Source organism: Hetaerina americana, unplaced genomic scaffold (genome assembly GCF_022747635.1).
Source record: "Hetaerina americana unplaced genomic scaffold, ioHetAmer1.1.p SCAF_16, whole genome shotgun sequence".
Taxonomy (NCBI): domain Eukaryota; kingdom Metazoa; phylum Arthropoda; class Insecta; order Odonata; family Calopterygidae; genus Hetaerina; species Hetaerina americana.
This window is the reverse complement of record NW_027286719.1, coordinates 3,309,656-3,337,553: the sequence shown is the minus strand read 5'-3', so window position 1 is coordinate 3,337,553 and position 27,898 is coordinate 3,309,656. Positions and strand designations below refer to the sequence as shown.

The 27,898-nt window shown below is 38.3% G+C and overlaps 1 protein-coding gene across 3 annotated transcripts; it reads right to left on the bottom strand.

Annotated features, from left to right (window-relative positions):
• Positions 1-8: 8 nt before the first annotated feature.
• Positions 9-27,875, bottom strand: LOC139686983 (caspase activity and apoptosis inhibitor 1-like). Of its 3 annotated transcripts, none has more exons than XM_071584032.1 (7): positions 27,542-27,875; positions 27,301-27,474; positions 27,067-27,151; positions 23,589-23,691; positions 14,219-14,298; positions 7,864-7,965; positions 9-2,343 (listed from the first exon to the last, which is right to left on the bottom strand). In XM_071584032.1, the coding sequence occupies exons 1-7, from the start codon at positions 27,629-27,631 to the stop codon at positions 1,922-1,924; spliced, it is 1,056 nt and encodes a 351-aa protein (XP_071440133.1). In that variant the 5' UTR covers positions 27,632-27,875; the 3' UTR covers positions 9-1,921. The 3 variants fall into 3 exon arrangements, with proteins under 3 accessions (XP_071440133.1, XP_071440134.1, XP_071440135.1); XM_071584033.1 differs by having other exon boundaries at positions 27,067-27,148; XM_071584034.1 differs by having other exon boundaries at positions 27,301-27,465.
• Positions 27,876-27,898: the final 23 nt, after the last annotated feature.

Below are 27,898 nucleotides of genomic sequence, written 5' to 3'. Positions count from 1 at the left end.
GTGTATGATATTTTAAGAATTGCCACACTATTAACATAAAATAAATAATTTAAATACATGGAGAATGTTTTGCTTAAGGTATGTACCATTGAGAATCTACTTATAACGGCAAGTGTATACATTTTTTTTTAAGTTCTGGACATTCAATACATAAAACAATTATTTTTAAAATGTACTTGTAAAATTTAAATATGTTTAGAGAAATAGTACAATACAGCAAGATATGGTTGTACTGAATATTAAATTTTCTTGTTTTAGTAATAGGTACAATGATTGAAGACACACAGGGAAAACATTCAAGTACTTGGTTGGCACAAAAAATTTGAAAGTGGCATACATATACAGTGCATCACAGTCATGTAAAACACACCAATGAAATACATTTACTATGTCCTTGTTTCAATTAGGTTCAATTAAATTGAGTGAATCATAAACATTTCTTAAATAATTAAAAATTTTCCCGCAGGTGACTTAAAAAAATTCCTTTAAAAAATAGCGACTTCATTTTGAACCATCAGGAGCTGTGTCCATTAGCACGTAAAATAAAACAAAATATTCCTATATTTACCTAAAAATCTCTTCCATACAGTTTCAAAATTAGGCCCTGATTGATGGACTCACTTCCTTTCTGCTGAAGTCCAGACTTTTATTTGGCAGATATGTCTGTTGGTGGGTGATTAGGAATAAAAGACTCGATTCTTACACAGGGAAGGAAATTTGAGCAGGACACATTCCTTCACAAAACTTGACATGGAACAGTTTTTAGCACGATTCTCCGTAATTTCTCCATTGTAAAACAAACAAAATACGTTAACTAAACTCATGGTTTCACTACATTTTTATACCATTGTTATTAAGGATTACACCACATCTTAAAAATCATTGCTCCAAAATGAGAGATTTTTACGGCTAATTTTACCAAGTATATTTCAATTGGTTTTGTAACTTGCAGAATGAGTACTTCAGAAAAAATGCATTGCATTCTGGAATATATACATGAACAACAATTCTAAGGTAACAGCATTTATAGAAATAATTCTATCAGTACTCATTTCAGGCTAAGGTCATTTGCACTATTAAGGATATTTGGGTCATTTGGAAGGGGTTTGGATATTTAGAAAATAGGGGAAGGGCGGAGAGAAACCTGGCGTTGGCATTAGCCTACTCTTAATGAAAGGTTCCAGGGGGTCCACAGTTTATCGTCCCATCCGATGGACGGCATACTTGAAATGCTCTCTAGATGGAACCCCAGCAGGAATCAGGATACCACGGCAAAACCCTGCCACCTCCGGAATCAGAGCCTAAGCCCTCCGGGTAGAAGGCCAGCACAATAGCAACTGAACCATCCTGATCTCCAGAAATAATTCTGAGGGCGATAGATTTAATGCATCTTCACATCTAAAATCACATATGGATGGTGAAGTAGCCCAGTGGGCATAGTTTAGATAAAATACATCTAGAAATAATGGATTTATATGAGAACTCTGTGTCGAGTGAATTCCTTGATACTTTTTGGCCAGTCCCAAGTGAGTACTTTTATCCTCACCTTTGTATGTACTCTTATAAACAATATATTTTACCTTTCATGCCCATTCACTCGTAAATTAGACATCTATTTCACATAAAGTTATTTAAAAAAAGGAACTGTTCGTCTTAGCAAGTTGGTTAACCCAGTTGTTGTACAAAACTCAATCAGGTTGACTGTTCCACATTCTCAGGGAATGAACATGATGTGACCATAGCCATCACGTTGATACTTTTACCTGTTCATATTACCAAAATGCAAACGACCTAATTACCTACATGCATAGGTAATAAGGGTTCCTGTACTTTTGAATGACACACATTCACATCTTTTCATATTTGCAAAATGCCTAGTTACCTATCCACACAGAAGGTCATTAGAAAGAAGAAGAACATTTTAAGCCTGGAATCTATCAATATTTGCCAACATTGATCGAATGGCTCGAGCCCTATGCTCCAGTTCAAGCATTTCTGATAAGTTCTGCTGCATTTCTTCCTCTGTCATTATCTCACCATCACCATTCTCATTGAGAGTGCCAACAGGGGGAGGGGCCTCATTCATGGCTCCCCCTCCCTGTGAGTTACTCTCATCCTCCCCATCCCCTATGTCCTCTTCCAGACCGAGATCTATCATCTCAAAACTAGCCTCATTGTCTACTTCACTGCTATCAAGGCCCACAGCTTCATTTAATGTTGCAGGCTGAGGGACTTCAGGTTTGGGCATGCTGATATGGAAAGGAGCAACTTTAGCCAGCTTCTTGTTCCCAGACGGCTGGTATGAAGTAGATGGCGCTTCATTTTTTTCATCAGAGAAATCATCTGAAGAAAGATAAAATAATTAAAATTTTGGACTGCATCAACATGTAGAATTTACTCCAATGATGCCTAGACAATGAATGCTTCTTGTTTCAGTAGTTTCTGTTGCGGAGGCTGCTATGCTGGCAACAGTTTAACTCCCAGTCTTGGAGCTTGATTCAGATCAAAGGTGACAGTTTCATCTTGAAGATAGTCCAAGGCTGGGAGTGAAATTATTGCCAACAAAGCAAACTTTTCAACAGAAACTATCGGAGGAGATATTGAAGCCTTCATGTTTTACAAGGATAAATAAATAACATAATATGATGCCCTCGACAGCTGCTCTTGGACATACTAGTAGTAGTAGTAGTATTTAGGGGAGGCGACTGACAGCTGAGGTCATTTGTGCCATAGGGGATGGACAGGAAAGGATGAAGGGTAGAGAGAAACCCGGCGTCAGCATTAGCCTACTCTTTACGAAAGGCGCCAAGGGGTCCGCAGCTTAACGTCCCGTCCGACGGACGGCGTACTCACTCAAAGTGCCCTCCACAAAGCACCTCAAGTAGGGATCGAGATGCCTCTGAAAATTATTCAACACCACCGGGATTTGAACCCGGGCCCTCTGGGTGGGAAGCCAGTATGTTAGCCCCCGCACCATCTTGATCCCCTTTGGACATACTTCCCATGCAATTGGCAAAATACATATTCCTCATAAATTTGAATGTTCCTCTCCCTCAAACTCTGGATGTCAATAGCTTAAAAAGTTCTTCATACATAATGCATCCATAGTCCAGCCACTAGGCCTTAAAATCATGACTGCCCAACAAATTTTGAATCCATTCCTTTGAATATAAGCTGTAATACATTGTTCTTTCAGTAAAGGTAATAGAAAATATGCCCACTTCTCTCGCCATGAAACCAGAAGAATTCCTGAAGAACCAGCATTTCCCAAAACTATATATCTGTTTAATTGGCACACTATATTCATAGAATATCAAAACCCATCCATAAGAAACATTCACTAATATATCACGAATAACTATGTAATCCATTTGTATGCATGCCATCCTCCCAATGCCAGATATGATAAAACAGGAAAAAGGGAACATTCAAAGGAAATCTAGAAATCAGTCATTGAGGCATGTAAACTAATGAAATACATAGCACGTACCAAATAAAAAGTACCCAAAAATGGGCAAATATATTAATTAAAAGTGGAGACACAAAAGAGATGGTGTACACTTACATAAGGAAGAAGCTGCAACAGCAGATGCATGCACTAATCAGCAGAAATCGAGAGCAGAACCCCTCACACTTATGCGAAAATGGAATCATCTAGGTACATACAAAGTCATGTAGTACTTGTACAATTCCAATACTGCCACTGTCATTGCATTTACTGCTAGTTTTAAGATCCTCAGTTCAAAGGTTACCAGGGTGATCCGTAATCTGCCACCCTCTTTCCCTTTTCTCAAAGACACTTATCTGGGCCAAATGATTTTTCACTCAATGCATGACTGAAGACCATTATCCTTACTCCAATGGTAGCCATGACCGGGTGGTTAGTGAGGATACTCAAATTTTACTCAACAAAATCATTTCTATTGCCAGAATAAATTATAGAAACACACATATACTACCTTGATCAAAAAGTTCCCGGAATAACCACCGTGTGGCGCTCCCATCGTTCCGATTTGAGTTCTGTTTTTTTTGTTAAATTGGTACATCTGTTGTTGATATTCCCTTTAAATCTTAGTGTCATAACTTGACATTTGCAAAAGTTACGTAGCCAAGAGTACATCTATCTCTGTGTGTGTTGGCGATTTTTTACAATTGCAGAAATGGATTTAAATTTGCAACAACGAACTTGTATTAAATTTTGCGTAAAAAACGGATTTAGTGGCGCACGGACGTTGGAAATGTTGGAAAAGTGTTTCGGCAACGATTCTCCCAAAAAAACGGTCGTTTACCAGTGGCACGAGCGGTTCAGAAGTGGTCGTGAGTCAATCGAAGATGATGAACGCAGTGGCAGACCATCGACATCGAAAGTCGGTGAAAAAATTGATAAAGTAAAAGAAATGTTGGTCAATAACCGCAAATTAACCATCAGAGAAATAGCGGAGGACTTGAACATTGCCTATGGATCCGCCCAAGACATTGTGGTTAATGATTTGGGTTTCCGTCGTGTAGCAGCAAAGTTGGTGCCTCAAAAAGACCTCAATTTCATGCAAAAAAGAGACCGTGTTGACGTCGCAAAAGACATGATTTGCGAGGCTGAATCCGATCCCACATTCATCAAAAGGATCATTACTGGAGACGAGACGTGGGTTTATGAGTACGACACGCAATCCAGACATCAGGCAAGTGAATGGCGTTCACCAAATGAGCCGAGACCAAAAAAACCACGTCATTTTCAGTCAAAAAAGAAGGCAATGCTGACGGTTTTCATGGATTACAACGGTGTAGTGCATCATGAATTTTTGCCAGAAGGCCAGACAGTAAACAAAGAGTATTATTTGGGCGTTATGAGACGTTTGCGTGAAGCAATTCGCCGAAAGAGACCAGAAATGTGGGCAGAAAACTCGTGGATTTTGCACCATGATAACGCACCGTCGCACAGTGCTATCATTATTCGTAATTTTTTGACGAAAAATGCAACAAATACCATCCAACAGCCACCGAATTCACCTGATTTGGCTCCCTGTGACTTCTTTCTGTTCAATCGAGTTAAAAAACCATTACGGGGAATGCGTTTTAGCAGCCGAGAGGAAGTAATGGAAAAATCGCAGGAAGCACTGATGGACATACCGAAAACCGAATATAAAATATGTTTCGAGGATTGGATCAAGCGCTGGCATAAGTGTGTTGCAGTCGATGGGGATTACTTTGAAGGGGACAATATAGATTTAGATGAATAAACTTGTATTTTTAATTTTCTGAATAAATTCCGGGAAATATTTGATCAAGGTAGTATAAACATGGGCTAATTATCTCTCAGTGGGTCATGGTAGTCCAGGGGTTGGACCGCCAACCGGAGGGGCCCGGGTTCGATTCCCGGGCAAGGCACTCTGGACACCTGCAGCTACACCTAAGCTATGTGATTTTTTGGGTACCAGATCTTCCTGGGAAACCATAACCGGCACAGGGAAAGGAACTGGCCCCCCTACCCTGATGTGTGAATTTCACATGCCGTCGGGCTTAGTACTGGGTGATCTATACCATCACCTTACAAACCGACCTTCAGCTTGATTACTGTATTTATGGTTTTTTTAATTATCTCTCATTTGGATCTTTCTTCCGCTTCTATTCCCAAGTGACTGCAGGTGGATTCTGTCAATGGTGTTGTAATAGATAGGGTGCAGAAATGAAATAGAGCATAGTGCCTGGCTCCACTAAAACCTACTGCAAATGGTAGACTACTGATAATGAGAATAATAAGGAAATGATAACATTAGGCTATATATTGGCTTATTATAGTTTGGAGTAGTAGTTTTGAGGGGAGGCGACCGACAGCTAAGGTCATTTGCGCCATAGGGGATGGATAGGAAAGGATGAAGAGTGGAGAGAAACCCGGCGTCGGCATTAGCCTACTCTTTACGAAAGGCGCCAAGGGGTCCGCAGCTTAACGTCCCATCCGACGGACGGCGTACTCACTCAAAGTGCCCTCCACAAAGCACCTCAAGTAGGGATCGAGATACCTCTGAAAAATATTCAACACCGCCGGGATTTGAACCCGGGCCCTCTGGGTAGGAAGCCAGTACGCTAGCCCCCGCACCATCTCGATCCCCTTATTATAGTTTGTCTGGATTCTTTAGCTTGAAACAATATTTAAAATTAAAGAAAAGTTCAACTAGTTCCAGAAAATTAACCAATAAATCTTCTCACAGTGTTTATTTTTCTAAAATGCTTGGCCTTCATAGCATACTTGCCTTAAGTGTGAACAAACATCCCATTTCACACCCACAAAATGTACTACACAGCAGAAAAAAAGGTATTTTAGTTAGATAATGTAATGGGATTGCCTGCTTATTCCATTGCATTGAATTGTGGTTGACATGAAAGACCTTAGATTCAGGATGTATTTACCAAAGTTTCATTGTATCATATGCATTCTTCATATTTTGCTTCCTTTAGTTTTTACCACTAAAAATTGCCTTTATTCACCAAATGACTATACTAAATAGTGAGCCATTAGCAGTTGGCGGAGAACAGCTGCACCCACACACTACAATGGCTGTGGGTGCCAATTCTTGCGGTTGCCAGTATTTTACAGTTTTCACTTTCACTTTACAGGACTGTAATCAGAATAAAATCATATTTCTCTCTTTCATTTACCAGCAAACAAAACCCTTTTAATGTAGATGCCTGTGCAATATCCACGCATACCTACCACCCAATGAGGTGTTTGAATCAAGAGAAGGTGTTGATTAACAACCCCTTCCTCCTGCAGAACTCTACTGATTTCTCACTGCGGCCATTCCTTACTCCCAAACAAATATCCCCTACCCTATCCCACTCCCATGACTCCCTTCCCCTACCTTTGCATTCCAATCATCCATCACTATTACATATTTCCTTCCAGGGACATCAGCAATCATTTCCTCTGATTGATTTTATACCCCATCCACTATTTTCTCCCTAATATTGCTTCAATGCATGTAGACCAGAACAATGATTAAGTCAATTGGTTAAGCTTTTATTTCTACAAATAATATTCAACCACTTGCCTACTCTACGTTTACAACAATTCATCCCACCTTTTTGTACATTGCTTAAGTCATGCCTCACTGGCTCTCTACCCCTGGGATATTACTTTTAACTCCAGTAATTCTTGCCATCCTTCCTTCTCACCTCGCAGAGCCCTAAAATAACTATAATTCCTTACTCTAATTGGTTAAAAATTCTCCTATTTTCTGTAATACTGCTGTAGGTTTCACTTGGCAAGGATAGGGTGAGAAGGTTACTACGGAAGCATTACCTTCCCCGCTGCAAGGCTTGACTCATGGCTCAACTAGTGTCCCAAGATTCATACAAAGATTCATTTGGTCTATGATAGTTTTATGGGATAATCAATTGAGGCGGTTTCCCGTTGCCTTCCTCAATAGTGCTTTTAAAGTGACACCATCACTTCCGGTGCCGGATGCCTTTGCAGATACCTCACTGAGAAACAGATGCTACACGGACTACCCTCGTCTGGTTCCTACCCTTCAATCTATCTGGCACGGGTGATCCTGGCAGGGTTAATATCATTGCTTCCACCAGCACAGCTCTAGGGGTCATCAGAATGCACATGCCCTTCCACCACATGAAGGTTGTAAGGGGAGGGAATTGAAAAATATACTCAACATACAAACCAGAATAAAGGTAAGGTATAAAAGAACTCAAAAGAAAGAAAATCAAAGATGATTGTACTACTTTTGCACTCATACACACATTTTCCAGAAATTTTAAATGGATACCAGGAGCAACTGCGAATTCTCTACCTTATACTAAATTCTAATACCCTTGAGGAATGTTAGCCAGAAATGGCACTCAATTGAATACCTTCTGAATTCTTGCTACTCTCTTTTTCACTCTCTGAATGCTTTTCTTCGGAGCTGCTCGAACCCAACGACTCAGTTTTTCTTTCATCAAATGACAGCTCTTCTAAACAAAAAGAAAGTAATCATCAGCATTAGGTCAAAATAAAAATATAATCATCTCTAAATTTGAATAACATCTGGACAATGCATCACATTAGTTTTTTGTACTATACATGTGCCAAGTACTCATATTTTTATAATAATGAAAAAATTACGGTTATATTCAACATGACATGGCTGGCATAAAATAAATTATCCCAGAAATGCATTATAATTAGCAAATATAACCAGTCTATGTTTTTGTGATGGTCGATGATGATACAATTTTTCTTTCTGAAGAATACTAATGGGTTAGAAAAAGATAGTAGTAGTAGTATTCAGAGGAGGCGACTGACTGCTGAGGTCATTTGCGCCATTGGGGATGGACAGGAAAGGATGAAGGATGGAGAGAAACCCGGCGTCAGCATTAGCCTACTCTTTACGAAAGGCGCCAAAGGGTCCGCAGTTTAACGTCCCGTCCGACGGACGGCGTACTCACTCAAAGTGCCCTCCACAAAGCACCTCAAGTAGGGATCAAGATACCACTGAAAAATATTCAACACCGCCAGGATTTGAATCCGGGCCCTCTGGGTGGGAAGCCAGTACGAAAGCCACTTAGAAAAAGATAAATTATAAATCAGAAATAAGGCATCTAAAAGTTAGTAGATTTTTTTCAAATTCCTAGATGAATGGGCTAAAAAGTACGAAGAGACCAAGTTGTAACCTGGACCCAATGTTTCATTGATATAGGATTCACCATTATTAATAAGATTTTGGGATAAGTCATAGAATAACAATATTCCAGTACGAACACATATATGGTCTACAGTTTACATCAAACAATACAGATGAAAGTGCTCCTCAATACAATTGAATTGAATGGTAGTACCAACTTTGCATTAATGCCAATATGATCTACCCACACTATTACAAACAAGTTACACCATAGTGTATTTCTTTTTGGGGGGGAGCTGTGAAAGTCACGGGAGTAGAGCATTTGACTACTGACTGGAGGGCCTGGGTTTGATTCCTGGAGATGTCTTGGGGCACCTTCAGCTTTAACCCAAGCTGCATGATTTTTCAGTTATCAGACATCCTGGGAGATCATAGGCAGCACAGGGAAAGGAACTCGCTAATACGTAAATTTCATAAGTCATTACTTAGTTACATTAATGAAAGTATAAATTAACTTAATAATTAAATTAAGACCCCAGGTAATAAGTTTTTGTTGATATTAAAAATGTTTTGTACAATATATAGTAGGTTGTATTTATCAACAAGTCTATCATATCAACTACTTTTCAAATTTAGCTCATAAATAGCACACCACTTTTTCTTCTTCATTTTGGTACAGGTGCTAGATCTTTAACTGCAATATGAAACACATCGGAATGTGAAACAGAGGAATAAAGAAGAAATCATCTGCTGCTACAGTGGAGTGGAAGGTTATTTTAGTGGAGAGGAAGTCTTCTGAAGGAGAAGGGAAGGCTGCTGTAGCGGAGTAGAGTACTACAGGGGAAAGGAGGACTGCTACAGCAGAGAGGCGGGCCGCAACCTCAGGAATGATAGACCTGCTGTAGTAGTCAACATTTAAGGCCCGTGAAAGGATGATTGAATGGTATGGGGAAGGGATGGAGATAATATTTTTTTAAATTAAAGATCTACAAAAAAAATATTACCAATTTTATTCTTTTATTGCCAACTGTAATTAAGTAAAAAAATGTTGGATGACAGTCCTCCCCTAACATCTCCTTCAGCTTCCACAACCTGATCCATAAATTCTAATTATGGTATTTCAGGCATGCTTGGGAATTCCACAATGTAAAGCATGATTGTGTTGTGAGGTGTGGCACAGAATTATCTTTGCAGAAATTTTTGGGGCAATAGCAAACTTTCTCTGAGCGTAGACTGCACCATACAGTTTTCAAGACCCCAAATAGTCTTTCCACAAACGTCCTAGTCGGCAGAGGCACTTCATGTAACTCTCCTTAGAACACTTTTGGGCAGCATTTCAAATGTGTCTCAGCAAATATGGCTGCAAGGTATATCCAAAATCACTCAAAATGAATACTTTCTAAGTTGCTAATAAATATTTAGGCTAATAATTTTATGAAGAAAATAATTTTATGAATACACTCAATGGCCCAGTGCTTTGCAGCGCTTCATCATGCAAGCCCTGTGCCAGTTCTCTAGTCCTTCTGTCATTCCAAATAAATTGGTTGCAGATAGATCCAGGAAAGTGAGCAGAGAAGGAAAGTATTCTCAGGCTGTGACACACACCTTTCAAAAAGATAATTCAATAATTAAAACTAATTAAATCCAGTTTTCATTGACTAGATTATCTACGGAGAGATAACAAGTCATGCAAAAAAGAAAGATCTCAGCTGTAACCTCTTTGACCACCCAAATATATGCTCTTCTAAAGATTTATGGAGAGAATTCATTGTAACTTTTTTGAAGGGTGATTTCAAAATATGCAAATAAATAATTCACAATATTACAACTAAATGTATGGCAGACGACTTGCTTGACTCTCATCAATAGGCATAGGGAATCTTATGAACCTTGTAGCAAAGACTTCTGCTATTGCAAGGCAAACATTCCAGAAGCAGTTGCTTAAGTGGCTGGGCCAACAGCAAGATATAAATCTTGGCCAACACATCTCTGGTGGGAGCCAGGGGTGAAAAACCAAGTAGAAGTAAGGAGGATATCCAAAAGTATTGCTAGAGTTTGTTATATTCGTCACTACACTTTATGAATTCAAGACATTATTACCCGTACATGAACTGGTAATCCCATTCAGCTCTTCTTCTGCAGTTTTGGACCCCATTCATCCATGAGATGTCGAGATATCTTCTTATCAGTGTAGAACCGGGTTATTTGTAATCTTGTTCACACAATCCAAAGTGATTCTGAGCATCACTCAATAGTCATCTTACGCACCTAAATTATTGCCTTTCCCAACTCAGATGAAATTCACCTAGCAGTATCGGCAGAAAATACGTGGTTTCCATACTAAAGAATAAATCCTCGCCGTTAAATGTGCTATATTGCAACACATAAAATGAAATGGTAACATTAATGCATTAGTTGGCACTCCTGCTGGCTTACCTGTCTGCTTTGTGATAGTAAGTTCAACCGTGGAACTACAGACAGGGAGAGGGTGCAATGCCGTAAATCCGGAGGAGAGATAAAACTGAATGGTGCAGGTGTCGAATATAATAACCAGCAAGAGAAAACCCGAGAGAGCAGAGTCAAAATAGGGAGAGAAGTCGGAGAATTGCAGGAATCAGGCAGAATAAGCTGCCGAAGGTTGTTGCAAAATGTCAGAGTTTCCAGGCATCCAAATTAGAAGTGGCACTTGAGCATAATTTTCCCCGACTTCCTCTACACTCTTACCATCGCAAAAAATCAAGTTTTTCACTTCAAATCTAATAATGAAACCATTTAAATAGGGAACTTCCAATATGACAATAACACAGTTCAAATTCCAAAGAAACTGCGGGAGATGCCGCAACAGTAACTTTTAACGGAGTCATCCGCTAATGTGCATTTCAATGCAACAATTTCAGATTGTAAAAATCATTTGCCTTGACTGGGACTCGAACCCAGATCCCTCAATATCCGGTCGAGTGCTTTAGCCACTTAAGCTACCGAGGCGTCCTCTTAAACTCTGAAATTTTGGGGCTTTTAAAGGAACTAGATGTTTTGACGAAATACCGCATTGCATTGAAAAATATTGCATTGAAATGCACATTAGCGGATGACTCCGTTAAAAGTTACTGTTGCGGCATCTCCCGCAGTTTCTTTGGAATTTGTTAAAAGTATTAACACCATAAGTGTTTAAAGTTGGCTTTAACCTCATGGACAGTGGCACCTCGCGCACGACCACGAATGCATGTGACATTGTACGTACGGTATTTCGTCAAAACATCTAGTTCCTTTAAAAGCACCAAAATTTCCGAGTTTAAGAGGACGCCTCGGTAGCTTAAGTGGCTAAAGCACTCGACCGGATATTGAGGGATCTGGGTTCGAGTCCCAGTCAAGGCGAATGATTTTTACACTCTGAAATTGTTGCATTGAAACACAGTTCAATATCATAGCCATATTGAGGCATTTCCAAATATAATTAGTTAATTAGCATCAAATATATTTAAGAATATCTGAAATTTTAATTTTTACGCTTTAAAGACAATTTCACCAACAAAATATATTTCACAGTTACCAACACACATGTATATGCATAACATTCAATAATGCACACAAAAATGTGTTTGTGGGTGGGTGTATGTAAAGAGACCACAATAAAAGTAATGCACTTTCTCTCGGAAAAATAGATTTATTGATCATACTTGTACAGATGCTTAAAATTCTTCAAAATACTCTCCCCCTAACTTGCGGAGACGTGTCTGCCCTGCCTGGAAGGCACCCTAAAATTCCTCAATCGGGATGCCTCTCAGGAACATTGTAACATGCTTTTGGATGTTTTCCATGGTCTCCCAATGCTTTCCTTTAAGCTCTCCATTCAGTCATAGAAAAAAAATTCACGTGGAGCCAAGTCTGGACTATAAGAGGGCTGGGGGACCACCAGGATCAGGGCCAAGAAGTTGGTGACGATGAAGGACATGAGGCTGGGGGCATCGTCAGGGGCATGGTCAGCTTGACCATGTCTTTGATGTCAGCCCTCACTCACGCCACCTGGCGTTTCAATCTCTTGAGCACCTCCAGGTAAAAGGCTGAGTTGACAGTTTCCTCCTGTGGTACAAACTCAAAATGGACGATCCCTGAGACGTCAAAGAAGACAATGAGCATAGTTTTGATGCGAGACCTGCTCATCCGTGCTTTCTTGGGGTAATGATCTCCACTCGATGCTCTGCCTTTTCGATTCTGGGCTGTACTCGAACATCCAGGATTCGTCTCCAGTTATGACAGAGTTAAGAAAGTCCAGCTTATTTTGAATCACACCCAAAAACTCTCTAAGTTCTTTCTGGTCTTCCATCAAAACTTTCAGCACAAGCTTCAAGCAGAACTTGAGCGTTTCCAGATCTAAATCACTACCCCATGTACTGCAAATGTGGACATGTGTCGGCTGTCAGCAATTTGCTGAATGCTCAATCGATGGTAGGAACGCAAAACTTCAAGCATACTATTCACGTTTTCATCCGTTCTGGGCATTGTTGGGCATCCAGAACGGGGTTCATCGACGATCTCCTCCTGGCCCTCCTTGAACGCCTTGTGTCACCTTCCGGACTGTGACCTTGAAATGCAGTCATCCTTGAAGGCCTATTGAAGCATCTGGAATGTTTTGATTGCATTCTTCCCACGCTGCACATTAAACTTGATGGCGTATCGCTGCTCAAGGGAATGCTCCATCAAAAAATAGGAACACACTTCACGCCGAGGCATGCCTTTCCACTCAGACTGCTCAGAGCAAACTGGCAACCAGCTGCATTGGAAGGGCCCCCACCATATTTTCTGACTGGTTTTACCACCCTGCCATGGATAGTTGCATCATAGTAAAATCATGCAAATTACTCTCATAACAGACTATATATAACATATTGACTGTCTGATGACACCAGTCATTTTTAACAAAACTGAGAGGAACTTATTAATTTCTATTTCCCAATTTCATCATGAAGTTCCACAAAGTTGAGCTGAGGATCACAGAATAAATTTTACTACAAACCTAATTCACCTGATTCCCAAACTTGAGAGGGGATAAACTATCACATCGAGGTATTTTACCTCCATCCGATTTTCTAACATTTAACATTACATTTTTTTCCTTTGGGGATGTTTTGTTAACACCTCAACCAGCATCCTATTTCACTTTGTAATCAACATTGCCGTAGATTCTTAAACATTAAGTTTTCATTTATTTCTTTGCAACAATTTGCTCAACTCCTTTAGTTCTTTGTTTAGGGTGTCACAAATGTTGAAATACTCTTCACCAAACACCAATGCATCAACTGCCATATATTGATAAAAACATCTTTACAGCACTTTTAAATGAACAAAAAATAAAACATTTGTCATCTATGAATAACATAAATAAAATCATGCCAAAAAAAATTCCTTGGGGGATGTCTATGCTTCTTAATTTTGCAATTTACTTTTCCTTTACTTGTTGTGATTTACCCTTCATTTGAGCCATGATGGACTGGAATTCCAAGTTTCTAGTTAACTATAAGTGAGTCAAGGTTCCCAAGATGATGATGGCACCATGAATGAAATATGCTTAAGAATGAATTATGCATAGGACAATGGACACTCACCGTCTCCCCCTTTGCTCACTGCCGACTCTTGATCTTCAGAGTCATTGTTCGTCCTGCAGCACTCCTCCTCTGATGAGCTTCTACAAGAGATATTTGTTAAGTTAAAACTTATTAAATGCCTTCTACAGATTTAATTAAGGTTTCTAAGCCATAATTTAGGCTTTAACTACCAAACTAAAAGGATTGAGAAAATAGGACCCTATGCTGGATATTTATATTAAAAAAATTTTAATACTTTTTGAGAGGCAGCAGCGTTTGGTCAAGGAACGATTGGCCATCACCCATAGTAAAGATCAAGTGACACCCTTGAGGATAAATGGGTGCGATCTGTAGCAGGAAGGAGGTGAAAAAAATTATTCATCAGCTGGAAATGGATTCATAGGAATGGTACACGTATGAATTGGATAAGGAAACAATAGATTACAGGTGAGATGATTAAGAGGATGGAAGGGAGAAGACAATTGAAGAATGCCAGATCAGAGCCAGGACCGGAATGCATAGAGTTAAATAATAACCTTAATTGAAAAAGCACAAGGGTGAAGAAAACATGGTTAAAAGTGCAGTGCAATGATATGGAGAAATTAAATGGATGAGGTTAAGTGGAAACACTGGATAAGAAGGAGAAATAATTCCTAAGATCAACCAATGAAAAATTCTACTGTTCAAAGGAAATAAAATATGAATTATCAATGGAACCAAGAGAGACTCAGGAAAAGAAGAAAGAACATACATAACGACTGAATAGCAAATTGAACAGGCCGGTTAGATTCTCTGTAGAAATGGAATGCAATGTAGATAAAGATAATATAATAATAAATTTATTGGTCCTACAGACTGCTGCAGGCTGTGTGTCGTACCAAACAGCGGGAGAGGCAAGGCTTGCACGTTTGTCATCACATGCAATCATTGCAAGGTGGTATTGACAGCAGGAGCAGAGAAGAAGGCACAGAAGAAGACAAATCTGGTTTGAATAAGGACTAGAAATGTTAGAACAATGTTGAGGATCACAAAATTAGAAAATATAAAACAGTAGAGTGTGAGAGAAAATGAAGATATTTAAGGGCAGGGCAAGGTGAGATAGAAGGATGGTGGCGGTAACAGAGTGATAGTCATTATGTAATATACAGGAGAGGGGAAGAGAGCCAGCAAGAGATAGTTATATTGAACGAAAAAGTGGGAAGAAGAATTGCAAACATTAAGCAGGAGAAGGATAGAATATTATTAGTAGAAGTAAAAGCTGAAACGAACTTATTATTCAGGTCAACAGCCCAACAAGTAACAATAATAAGTAATAGACATAAAATATGATCATAGGAAATAATTGTATCCCTCCTTGAAAGAAAAAAATGGCTAGTTATGGGGGATAGGAACTTGGTGGCTGGCTAAATGAAAGATTCAAAAGAAAGAGTCAAATATGGGACAATGGTTTAAGAGCAAGTAATGACTGCAGGGAGAATGCAATAGAGCTCTACAGGAGAAATAGTCAAATTGTAATAAGTGCTAGGTTTGTACACTACAGTAGTTATAGGTACACTTGGAAAGTAAAGTTAGATTAGTTAGTTAGTTACTTTAAGTTATAGGTTGGTCAGAGATTCAAAGAGATTTCAGTCAGGCTATATTATGCTTAGGCATAGATTTGAGAATAGTGTGATAAATTTACAGTTTCCCACAAATTTGTATGCAGGTAACATCATCTATTGATAGTTTCTAAAGCCACCAGAGTCATTTTTTTGATTTAAGAGTCATTTGCTTGTCAGTGAACCCAGATAAGAATGTCCACTAATATCATTGCTTCCATCAGTTGCGAAGTGTGTAATAATTCGATTTTAGTGAGCAAAAGGATCATCAGCTGCCCATTGGGAGTCGTGCTCAGTATTGAGTGAAGGAAAAGTTAGACAATGACACTGAGACTTCAAAAATGGCTGCCCACGAAAGTGAACATTGAAGAGTGGAGTGGCAGACCCAGTGTCCAGACCAATGAAATCGTTCAACAAGTGTACCAAGAACTGCGACCTGATCCATGATAAATGCTCTGCTCGATAAATTTCCTCTTGTTGTTGCACCAATAACAACATTATTGTTACCGAAAAGTTCAGATATCATAAATTACGAGCAAGATGGAAAATGCTAACTGACCTACACCAAGAGCAATGAATGCTGAGTGGATGAGTGAAAAATCACGTTAGGTAAAGACTCATTAAATAATAAAAAGTGCAAAGGAAACTGAAACACACATTATGTACCAATTTCTTATCACTACCGATTCTTTGCTGATGAAGTGAGTTGTGATGGGCAAACATTAATGTCACTGACTGCCATTCCTGTCATCTTGGATTTTCAATTTATCACCTTCAGGGATTAGGTGGCAGAAGGTACTACCTAGTCTCAATTTTGCCCCAGTAAAGATGTTTTAATATTATCATTATTAAAACTTTGATATGGAGCAAGGTTTTGTACGGCATGAACATATTCATGTTGAAGCAAGATGTTAAAGCATAGATTGGAGGCTTTTGAAATGCAGGTGCGGAAAAAGATGGATGAAGTAACCTTGACAGAAAGGAAAAAAATGAGAGAGTGCAAGGAAGGCTTGGTGGAGGAAGAGAAAGGATTATACGGAGAAATCCAAAGGAAGCATAAAATATGAATACGGAGTCCTCTGAATGGCAATGTAACGTTGAAGACTGCGATAGAGGGGAGCATGTTACGCAAGAGGGGATGGGGGTATGCGGCATTGAGGCAGAGTTTTATTGCATTGCCGGCTATGCTTTGTTTGGAGAGGAAAAGAAATGAATAATTATACCATTGTATTCAGTGGAATGTAACTTAATCAGCACCTTGCATAACAAGCAAAATATATTGTAAAAATAATGACTCATTTAATGAGCTACGTTTTGCAAAGTGACAAGGAGAGGGGAAGCCGTGGATTGTGCAAATGTTGCATCAGTCTGTGTTTAGCCCTTGTTCCGCTAACTTACTAGTGACTGCACATTTTTTCAAAATTGTGTCCAGAAATATTATTTGTGATTTTTTTGTAAAAGGAAGTAAAAAGGTTTTGCAAATAACCCTTGCAAAAATGTCACCAAAGAAAAAGTTGCAAGAAGACAGCCATAAGAGAATAAAAAAACCATAGAAATGAAAAGTAAAATCATTGAAAAGCATGAATGAGAAGTGAGTGCGGCTGATTTGGCCCTAACATAGAATCAGTCACCATCAACATTTGCACTATCTTCAAGAACAAGGACATCACTTTGGAGATAAGATGCTTCAAAGGGAGTGACAAGTATATCTACCTACCCGTTACCTACTCTCCATGATGTTCAAAGGTTGCTTCTCATTTGTAGAAATGAAAAGCAATCGCTATGCAACAAGAATATGAGAATATCATTTGTGTGAAGGTGAGTTTTTCTAGTGTTTAAGAACTTTAAAATAAAAGTTTTTTGGCACATAAAGGGCAATTTTTTCTGTTATTCAGCCATTTTTATGAGGGTGGAGTTATGGTTTTACAAGAATACAGAACTATCTAGTGAATAATGGAATGCATTTTCAGAGAGCTTATTCAATAACATAACCAGGCAAAAACTAATAACTGGCAAAGGATGAAGTTTAGAAAAGGATCACTAATGAAGATTCATTATCATTATATGATTACAATTAAAACAATGCATTGTAGATAGTTCATGGGATATTTTTTGTAGAGTAAAACTATACATTTACACACCTCAAAGGATGATATGGAATTCTCTGGGCTAATGTTTATAAAAGAAATGATAATGGGATAATGCAGATAGTTCCTACACTTAGAAGAAAGCAGAGACATTTCAAAATAGTATTTTCTAAAAATTATATCACATGCTAAAAACATTAAATTATATTTATGTATGTAATTTTATTAAAATTTTGAGATTCTGGGAGGATAGAATAGCATGGATAATCTATATACTGGATAATCAAGAATTTACTGCACATCAAATTTTCATTGAATAAATCTTATGAACTTCAAGCACTTTTTTTTGGCATGGAATGCATTATCATACGTTACATAAATTTATAGGGAAAAATTGATTCACAGAATGACTGTTCTACAATAAGAGTATGAATCTGTAATCAATTACTTATATTCTGATGAGATCTATGTCATGCCTATGCCACCAGATGGATCAATAAATAATGACAATTATGCTCGTAAAGCAAGGTTCCTCTGTTCCATCCGTATCCATCCAAAACTTATCTTAACTGCTGAGCTCACTTTCTCAATTTATCTGTGTCAAAATCCTGTGAACTGAATGCTCTCAGAAACTACTAAGGAATCATAGGGACTGTTCACAAGTTTTTTTTCATATTCTAAGAGAGAAATACCACTGACTGCATTGACAGATACACTGGGCTACCTGCTGCAAAAACTTTGAAAAGACAGCAACCAATGGGTTAACAGATTTTAAGTAGTAACTGACTTTTTACAATTTCTTGAGCTATTCATACAATTAAGTACAGACAATTAAATCCAGGTAGACAAAAAATTCTTCAGACAAATTTATTAAATTTGATTTATTAAATGAATTGATTTGATACTTACTATCATTATTACCCTGAGATAATATATAGATATCCTCATTGACATGCATTATTCTAGTATCTGAACCTGTCGTACCTCTCCTGGTAACAGCAAAGGTCTTCAGAATAGCCTGATGATTAGCCTAAATCCTTCAAAAACTTATCCTCCATTTGAAAGAGGTTATTAAGTGTAGTGATAACACTAAACAAAATGTGGAAGTTTGGATAGCAGCAGCTATGGCGGCCTTTTTGAGTGGCAACTGATTTTTTTGACAGTTAGACATCACGATGCTGGTTTCACAAATGGTATGAATCCAAAGAAAAAATAACAATGGAACATAAAGTCCTGAAGAGTACTTCAAAATGGTAGTAAGAGTACTTCAAAATGGTAGTCTACATCCCATTTTTGGAGTATTTTATGAAAATTTAAATCTAAGTTTCACCAGTTTATAGGAGAGCTATCAAGATTTTCCTTATTTTATATTATATCAATATGGTTGTGAAACTTCAGGAACTAAATGACCTAAATACCAGAGTTAACTTTATTTTAGAGGTATGGGTAGAAAGAAAAAGTAATGAAAAAGTGTTAGCAGAAGTCAAAGGAAAGAGATCGCTCACAAGGACAATTGGACAAGGAAGTGCACAATTAATCAGACATTTATTAAGACCTATTCAATTCTTTAAGAGCATATTTGAAGATAAAATTGTAAGGGAGAAACCAAGAGGACACCCCAGAGCTACTTTCTTCAAGAACATGGCACATGAGATGGACTTCCCATCATACTCTAGCCTGAAGGAAGTAGCAGTGTGTAGACAGGCATAGCTATTGCAAAAGGCACTGCCTTTGGTGTTTCATGATGAAGAAGTATGGTGATGTAGCTGGAATATTTAGAGGACAAGTATTGACTCTTGGCATGTGGCCAGGCAAGTAAAGATATCAGTCTCATGCAATTCAGTACGTTGTACAAATAGTGTTAGGCAAAGCATACTTGACTTTGTTCTGAATTGAATTTAAATTTATTTTTCACAATTTGAAATACGTTACTTATTCATATTATTACAGCAGGTAAAACTATGATATTAAACGCTCTGCTTCATTATTAATCACATTCGCTATAGTTCCTATAAAAGATTGAATGCTTATCACTCAATACCCAAACCAGAGTCAGTGCTCCATGGAGCTATTTGATTACCTCCATTAGATAAGGGAGAACCTGAGTATGAGGGAAACACTGAAGAAAATTCAGTACCCATGTTTATATTTTTAGCAGGTTCTATATTAACTTAAAATCACTTCCTTTCACATTGCTCTGAAAGTCAATTTTCACTAACTTCAAATTGTATTACAAATAAGCTTCGAAGTCTAAGGCTTGATTTTATGGACCTTATCGATTATGGAAAGAAAAATACAGCTTTATTGATTGAACTTAATGCCTTAATAGGTTAGCAGTATCTATGTCGTCAACCTTGGCCCCCATCAAATATCTGAGAAAATATATATCCGCTTCAATGACTAGTTTCTGCACCTTACATAACTACGCCCCACATCAAAGTTTTTACATGCCTTTCCTTAACATCCCTACTCAACGTCCCTGCCATCAAACTCCACCCTCCTTGTGAAAGCCTCTTTTCCTTGTGCAATTCTTCTCCTTAGGTCCCTACTACTTTGACTGTGTTGGTCCAAAACACTTCCGAGATAAGTAAACTGTTCTACATGCTCTAGTTTTTGCCCTCTCATTTTTATGTTAAGCTTAGCCTTTGTCTTTCTGGAAAATTGCATAAACTTTGTTTTATTAATATTGATTCACATCCCATATCTATAGCACTGAATTTCCAATTCACTCAGCAAAGCTTGCAACCCCTTGGCTGACTGCCAACTTAGAGCTTGTCCATCTGCAAACCTAACTGATTTTACGAATACCTCATCGATTTTCACAGCTATCTGTAGTTCTTCCTATGCCTCTTGAATCATTTCTTCCACATATACATTGAACATCACCGGAGATAATGAACAATCCTGCCTCACGCCTCTTCCTAACACTGCCCATCCAGTCTCTCCATTCCACACTTGCATCTGAGCAGTCTGAGACATGCACAGGTTGCAGATTAGCCTCCAGTCCCTCCAATCTATTCCTATTTTCTGCAATATACTCATTAGTGTTTCCCAGTTCACTCAATTATTGCCTTTTAAAAATCTACGAAACAAGCAAATATGTCCTGATTGTGTTCTGTATTCCTCTTGATTAGTTATCTCATTACTGCAATGGCATCACCAGTGCCTTTTCCCTTCATAAACCCAAACTGATCATCCCCCAAGTAATCATTTGCCCAACTCACTATCATTTCATTAATGATTCTGAGAACAACTTCAGCTGCATGGGAAATCAAACTTATTGTTCTGTAGTCCTCACATGATGTAGCCTTTACCTTTTTCGGAATACGAACTAACACTGATCTCACAAAGTCTTCCAGCAAGATTCCTTCCTAATAGATGCTACGAATTTGCCCATATAGACTCTTCCTCCTACAGTTTCCTAAACCTTTTAGTAGTTTCGCAGGAATGTTGCCAACCCCCACAGCCTTATTTGATTTCACCTCCCTCAATGCCCTTTCTATCACAAAGTCGAGTATGCCTGGACGTAAGCTATCTTCATCTACATCATACTCTCTTCCTATGTCTATGCATGTGGGCCTTAGTTCTTTACTATACAGTTCTTCTATATATTCCTTCCATCTCTCTTGGATCTTTCCTGTGTCAGCTATTATCTTACCCAACTTACCTCTAACTGTTAACACAGATCTTTCCCTCATACTTCGTGATAGTGTTTTAACCTTCTTGTACAGTGCACCCCTTCCTCTGCAAACTTTCCATTTCCTTCCACCATACTTCTTTTGCTCTATTTGTTACACACCTCAATTTATTATTCCAATCTTTGCACTTCCTTCTGCCAAACTCTGTGTTTACATTCTTTCATTTCCTTCTCTATCTTTCTAATCGTCTCATCCCTGATCCATGGTTTCCTTGTCCTTTTCCCATTAATGATTCCTATAGTTTCTTTTCAGGCTTTCGATTTCCCTGTTTTGATATATTTCCATTTTCCTCCTTAGTACCGAGCCCTTTTTTTTCCCTATCCCATGAGTTACTCTACAGACTGCTGATACTCCTTCCTTGTCGTAGTAGTAGTTTTAAGGGGAGGCGACCGACAGCTAAGGTCATTTGCGCCATAGGGGATGGACAGGAAAGGATGAAGGGTGGAGAGAAACCCGGCGTCGGCATTAGCCTGCTCTTTACGAAAGGCGCCAAGGGGTCCGCAGTTTAACGTCCCATCCGACGGACGGCGTACTCACTCAAAGTGCCCTCCACAAAGCACCTCAAGTAGGGATTGAGATACCTCTGAAAAATATTCAACACCGCCGGGTTTTGAACCCGCGCCCTCAGGGTGGGAAGCCAGTACGTTAGCCCCCGCACCATCTCGATCCCCTCCTTCCTTGTCATTCCAGTTAAAGCTTCTAAATTCTATTGCCTTACCCACTGCCCCTACCTTACCTTTTTGAATTGGCCACTAAACTTCATGACTACTAAATTGTGATCCGAGGCCTTGTCCTTTTCTGGGAAACTGTGCGAATCGATCACACTATTCCTAAATCTGTGCCAACTATCTACCCATCTACCCATAATATAAACCAACTTATACCTTTTTGAGCCACCTGGAATTTTCCATGAATACCTACGCCTTTTGTGGTGTCTAATCCAAGTGCTGGTGATGACTGTCTCCAGCAGAATTCAATTGCTTTACCCCACAATGATTCCTTGTAACTAAACCATAGTCCCGCCTCATCACATCTCTTCCTTCACCTACCGTCGCATTCCAATCCACCATCATGTCCTCTTTACTGATAATTTATCCTATCGACTTCTTCCTCCTTATGATTGCTTGGTGGCTTGTATACCTGAACAATTACTGATTTTGTCAGTTCTGCATTTATTCCTATTAGTAATATTCTATCTCTATGTTAACTAAGCTTCTTCCAACCTTTTTATTCAATATTATGGCAACCCCTCGTTGGCTCTCGTCCCCTCTGCAGTAATTTACTCCATAACTATCATTTCAGTAAATCCCCGCTTTTCTATCCCTACTATCTTGGCTCATATAGTCCTAAAATATCTTTATTTCCTCTTTCCATCTCTTGCTTAAAATCTCTAATTTACCCGTCCTAACATTCAATGCTATTCCAACTAATTTTATCTTCTTCTGCGTGGTCTGAACTGCTGCCATTCATTTTTCTTTGCAAAGCTTTCATGAGCTGACGACCGTAGAAACCTTGCATCTACGGCTGTTGGGCACAGCAGAGCCCATTTGAGCAAGTCCTATGGTTGCTAGGAGTCATATCCTCCATACAGTCCATCATAAAAATGATGGTACTAATAATTCAGGTGGTTTCCCATTGCCTTCCTCAATAATGCTACCTTCCACCTGCCTCACAACCTTTGGCCTATCTGACATAGGTTACCCTAACAGGAACAATCATCACTGCTTTTACAAGCATAGTTATAGGGGTCACTGGCATTCACAAGCCCTTCCATCACGTCAAGGTTGTAGTCCATGGGAGGGCAAAGACTATTGCATGGACTGTAATAGATATCTTGCAATATATTTATAAATTCATAAAGTAACATAATCTTATCTTTTAGGATAGCTCATCTCATAAAAAATGTCTCCACTTGCACTAAATGTAATCCTTAAATCTGAAAGCGATGCATATGGCAATGGCTGTAACATCAACCCTATGATAAACAATCTCATTTCAATGAACTTACTTTGATGAGTGTCCACAACAGTTTTTGGAACATTTGCACACATGGCTCTTTTTCTTTGATGAATTTTCTGGCGAAGAATCGGGCTCTGCTTCCCATGGTAGGCCTAAGAGCAAACAAATACACCAATAAAGTATATGCCTAATGTAAATCTAAATGATAATGACCATGAGGGCCTTTTAACAACACTGAGTGCCTTTTCCAGGTCATGCGTGCAACAAACAAGTACAAATCTTACACAGGTGAACGGTTATGAAATGAATTTCACGTTAATATGTGAGGCCTGTTCAAAAAGCATCGCAAATTTTGAATTTTTGCAGGTTGCGTATTTCTGCTTTTTCATTTTATCGTGGTGTTATGTTGGTATTCATGTCTCTCACTTATGCCAAAAAGTTTGGCCATTTTGAATGTTCAGTTAATTGTTGACAGCTGTTTTACTTGAGCGTGTTTTGGCTTGCCTTCGATTTTTGCCTGTTCCAAAAACTGGATCAAAGAATCTGTACCAAATTTTGTGTGAAAACCAAAATTAAGTGCGCGAATGCATTCTGAATGTTGACTGTGACATATGGAGAAACTACCTCGGACCAAAGCAATGTTCATCCGTGGTACAAAATATTCTCAGAGGGCTGAGAAGATGTGAACGACGAAGAGCGAGCCAGACGCCTGAGCACATCAGCAACAGACGAAAACATTGATGAAGTGAAGACAATAGTATTGGCCAATTGTCGAATCACCATTAGAGAAGTTGCTGAGGACCTAAACATATCAATTGGCTCGTGCCATTCAATTTTTACCAATGATTTGGGCAGGACATGGGCCACCATGAAATTCGTACCGAAATTGCTCAATTTCGACCAAAAACAGCAAAGCATTAACATTGCTCATGAGGAATTGGACTCCGTCCGTGATGACCCAAATTTGCTCCCGAGGGTCACAACTGGTGAGGAATCATGGGTTTATGGTTATGATGTGGAAACTCCCAATCATCCCAATAGAATCTGCAGCAAGAGCGAAGAATTGAAATGAATGCCATGTTCGGTCGAATGTGAAAAAGTTTTGCTAACAGTTTTCTTTGATTGCAGGGGCGTGGTGCATCATCAGTTCTTGCCACAGGGTAGAATGATAAAACAAGGAATATTACCTGGAAGCTATGTGCAATTTGCACAAAGCAATCCACCACAAACGCCCAGATTTGTGACAAAAATAAAAATTGGCTTTTGCACCATCACAACGCCCCTGCTCACACATTACTGGTGTGCAAATTTCCGGCCAAAAACAACAAATTACTGATGCCACACCCACCGTATTTCCCAGATCTGGTGACTTTTTCTTGTTCCCAAAACTGAAGAGGATCATGAAAGGACGATGCTTCACTACAATTGATGAGATAAAGACTGCATCGAGAGAGGAGCTGAACTGGATCACAAAAAATGATTTTTTGAAGTGCTTCGAGGATTGGAAAAAAATTTGGCACAAGTGTATAATATCTAATGGGGATTACTTTGAAGGGGACAAAATAGATATTCATGAATAAATATATAATTTTTGAAAAAACACAAAGTCGCGATACTTTTTGAACAGACCTCCTAATATGAATTACAAAGATGAGAACAACCAAAATAGAAGGTATTGAAGTACAGCCATAAAACGAATTAAATAAAACAAAAAAATGATCATACTACAACACTGCCATGACATTTATGCTTCATCATCAAAGCACACACATGCCGAATTTTTTTGTCTAAGAATTGTTTAAGGTCGAAAAGAATTAATTGCAGATTCATTAAAGATTCAATTCCACATTTTTATTTGGCAGGTAATTAATCAAAGTCTTCAACCAATACCTAGAGGTCCTTTTGAGGTTATTTTTCTAGGAAGTGTGAGAGTAATAATTTTATTGGTCATTATGTAGGCATACTAAAGACTTCATCAAACCAAACACATACAACACATATCTGCACATCCAACATAAAACCAAAGCAGCACATCCGTTTCTTAAGGAATAAAAAATTCATTTACCCTGTAAGGAGCTTGACTTACTGGCCATGTATATAAGGATTCTCTTAATTTGGCTGAGCTAGTTTTTCTCGCAGTCTGCAGCAGTCGAATAAATAACTTTATACCAAAATTATTCGAGTAATGCGGTGATTTGGTTAATCTGCAGTTACACATGGAGAGGTGATTTTTTATTCTGGGTTTATAATCATATACTTCACCTCTTGAGGGAAATAAATTTAAATTATCTGTTACATAAATCAATATTTTCTGGATATACATGCTAAACACATTCAAAATATTCATACTGATGAATAATGGTCAGCAGTGTTCTATTACAGAAGATATGAGGAATTTTCCCGATGACTTTTTTGTCAAAGAAAGACAGACTTCCAGGCTTTTATTGAGTAGACTGCCAAAGAAAGCAAAGCAAATGGACCTTAGGTACTCTAAAAGGATTATTATAATAAATTTTCTTACTATGCATAATGTCTTTGATATCTTCTGCTGATAACATTGATACGTACACTCCAGCTCAGCTTTGAGTCAAGATGGAATCCCGATAATATTACCAGGTTATTTTCTTCAGGTATATTTTCTGGCTTCATGCTAGCAGGATTTTTTCTCTAAATTTAGTGTGAAACTATTTACCTTACGTCACTCAGTGGCAGAAATTAAGGAGATATCAACCATATCTGTTGTTTCCAGTAGATAAGGGTATTCATGTATAAAGGTGGCATCATCTGCATAATGGATGGAAGTGGTTTCAATATTGGAGGGAAGGTCAAATAGAGAAGAAGAATAAATGTAGCTTACTTTTATTCCTAATATTATAACTATGAACATCAGAATTTAACTTAACATCAATCAAATTAGTCTTAACGCACAAAGAAACAAAAATGTATGCCAAGCATGGATCTATTTACAGATTGATGCATTTTAGTTTGGAAGGCAATCTAGGTCCTTCTCCGGAGATTATTCTTATTAGTCTTCAATATATTTTTAATATTACCTACGAAAGGTGTGATGAACCACAACGAATTATATTATGTACAATTTCGGCACATATTCTCTACATACAATTTCTAACGCACATTGTTAGTACTTATTTAAGCAGCTGCCCAAGTTGGTAGCATCTACTATCGAGTTTATGCTGAAGGACTCAGGAGTTGTTCATATTTGGTTGATTCTATGAAAATTACAACTTGAAACTTGCTCATTTTAACAGTCATATATTTGTACCAGTTGGTTTTCTTTTTTCTTTCTAATGTGTGAAGGCGATCAACTGGGTTTTCTTTGAAATGAATATACGGTGGTTATCTCAACACCAATTTGTTGATGTCAGCAGTGGGTTGTCTGGGATGGTGAATTGGAAAATTATGCGAAGATGATCGTAGAATAATTTCCAATGTACCATCAGCGTACAGTAATAATTTGAATTGCTTCCATTAACTACACTTAGTAATTACAAAAAGACAATATTTACCTTCTAATATTTTCAAAGCGACGTCAGCTGACATTCTTGTTAACTCCTCGAAGCAAATCCTTTTAAGCTCTTCTTTGGTTGCCTGCTAAAAGGTATAACAAATTTACAGCATTAAATGAAGATTTTTTGTCCGAATGCTGTAATCCTTCCAAAAAGTCAATGATAACTGCGAGAGTGTTACGGATGAAATCTAGACCAATATCGAGTAGTTGGCTATTACATAGAAACTATTACCTTAAGAATAAGTGGTACACTCTTAGCCAGGAAGTCTTCCCCAACGGAGCAAAACATTTGCCTTATCATCTCCCCACGATTTTCCATATATGTGCATATGTCTTCTCCATCAGCATCATAAGAACTTGTATTATGAGGAATGTTTTCCTTCTTTCCTTCGTATTTCTTTTGAATCTGAAAGTTAAAGTAGATTTAAAAAAAATGAATGTCAATCGGAGAACCATTAATGATGTTGCTTTACATTGTGTTTCCGAACAGATGAGCGGCCACGGTTTCTATGTTTGTGCTTGTGAGATCTTTTCCTGTCCCTTCTTTGCTTGTGAGATGGCATGTTTGTAATATATCTAAGGAAAATTTTCCAGCTGTTTATTATGTAGGACTCGGAAGGTAAATATGCCAACTTCAAATTAACAAAGTAACACTCGAATCTGCGCAAGGCTTTCTTCAAACGTTCTTATAAATAACACATTTCATTAGCTTGAGGTTATTTTGGGAGATATTAAACGCTTTCATATTTATTTCTTCACGTTAAACATCTTCCAGTGTCAACGGTACACTGATAACAACATAGAAGCTGTTCGCACTTTAAACGAGACCT

Bases quoted from the DNA above. Each gene is read 5' to 3' on its own strand.
- LOC139686983 (XM_071584032.1), bottom strand. From the start codon at position 27,631: ATGCCATCTCACAAGCAAAGAAGGGACAGGAAAAGATCTCACAAGCAC. The intron at 27,475-27,541 runs GTAAAGCAACAT...TTTAACTTTCAG, and splicing joins CATCTGTTCGGAAACACAAT to ATTCAAAAGAAATACGAAGG. The intron at 7,966-14,218 runs GTGAGTGTCCAT...CTTTTTGTTTAG, and splicing joins AGTGAGCAAAGGGGGAGACG to AAGAGCTGTCATTTGATGAA.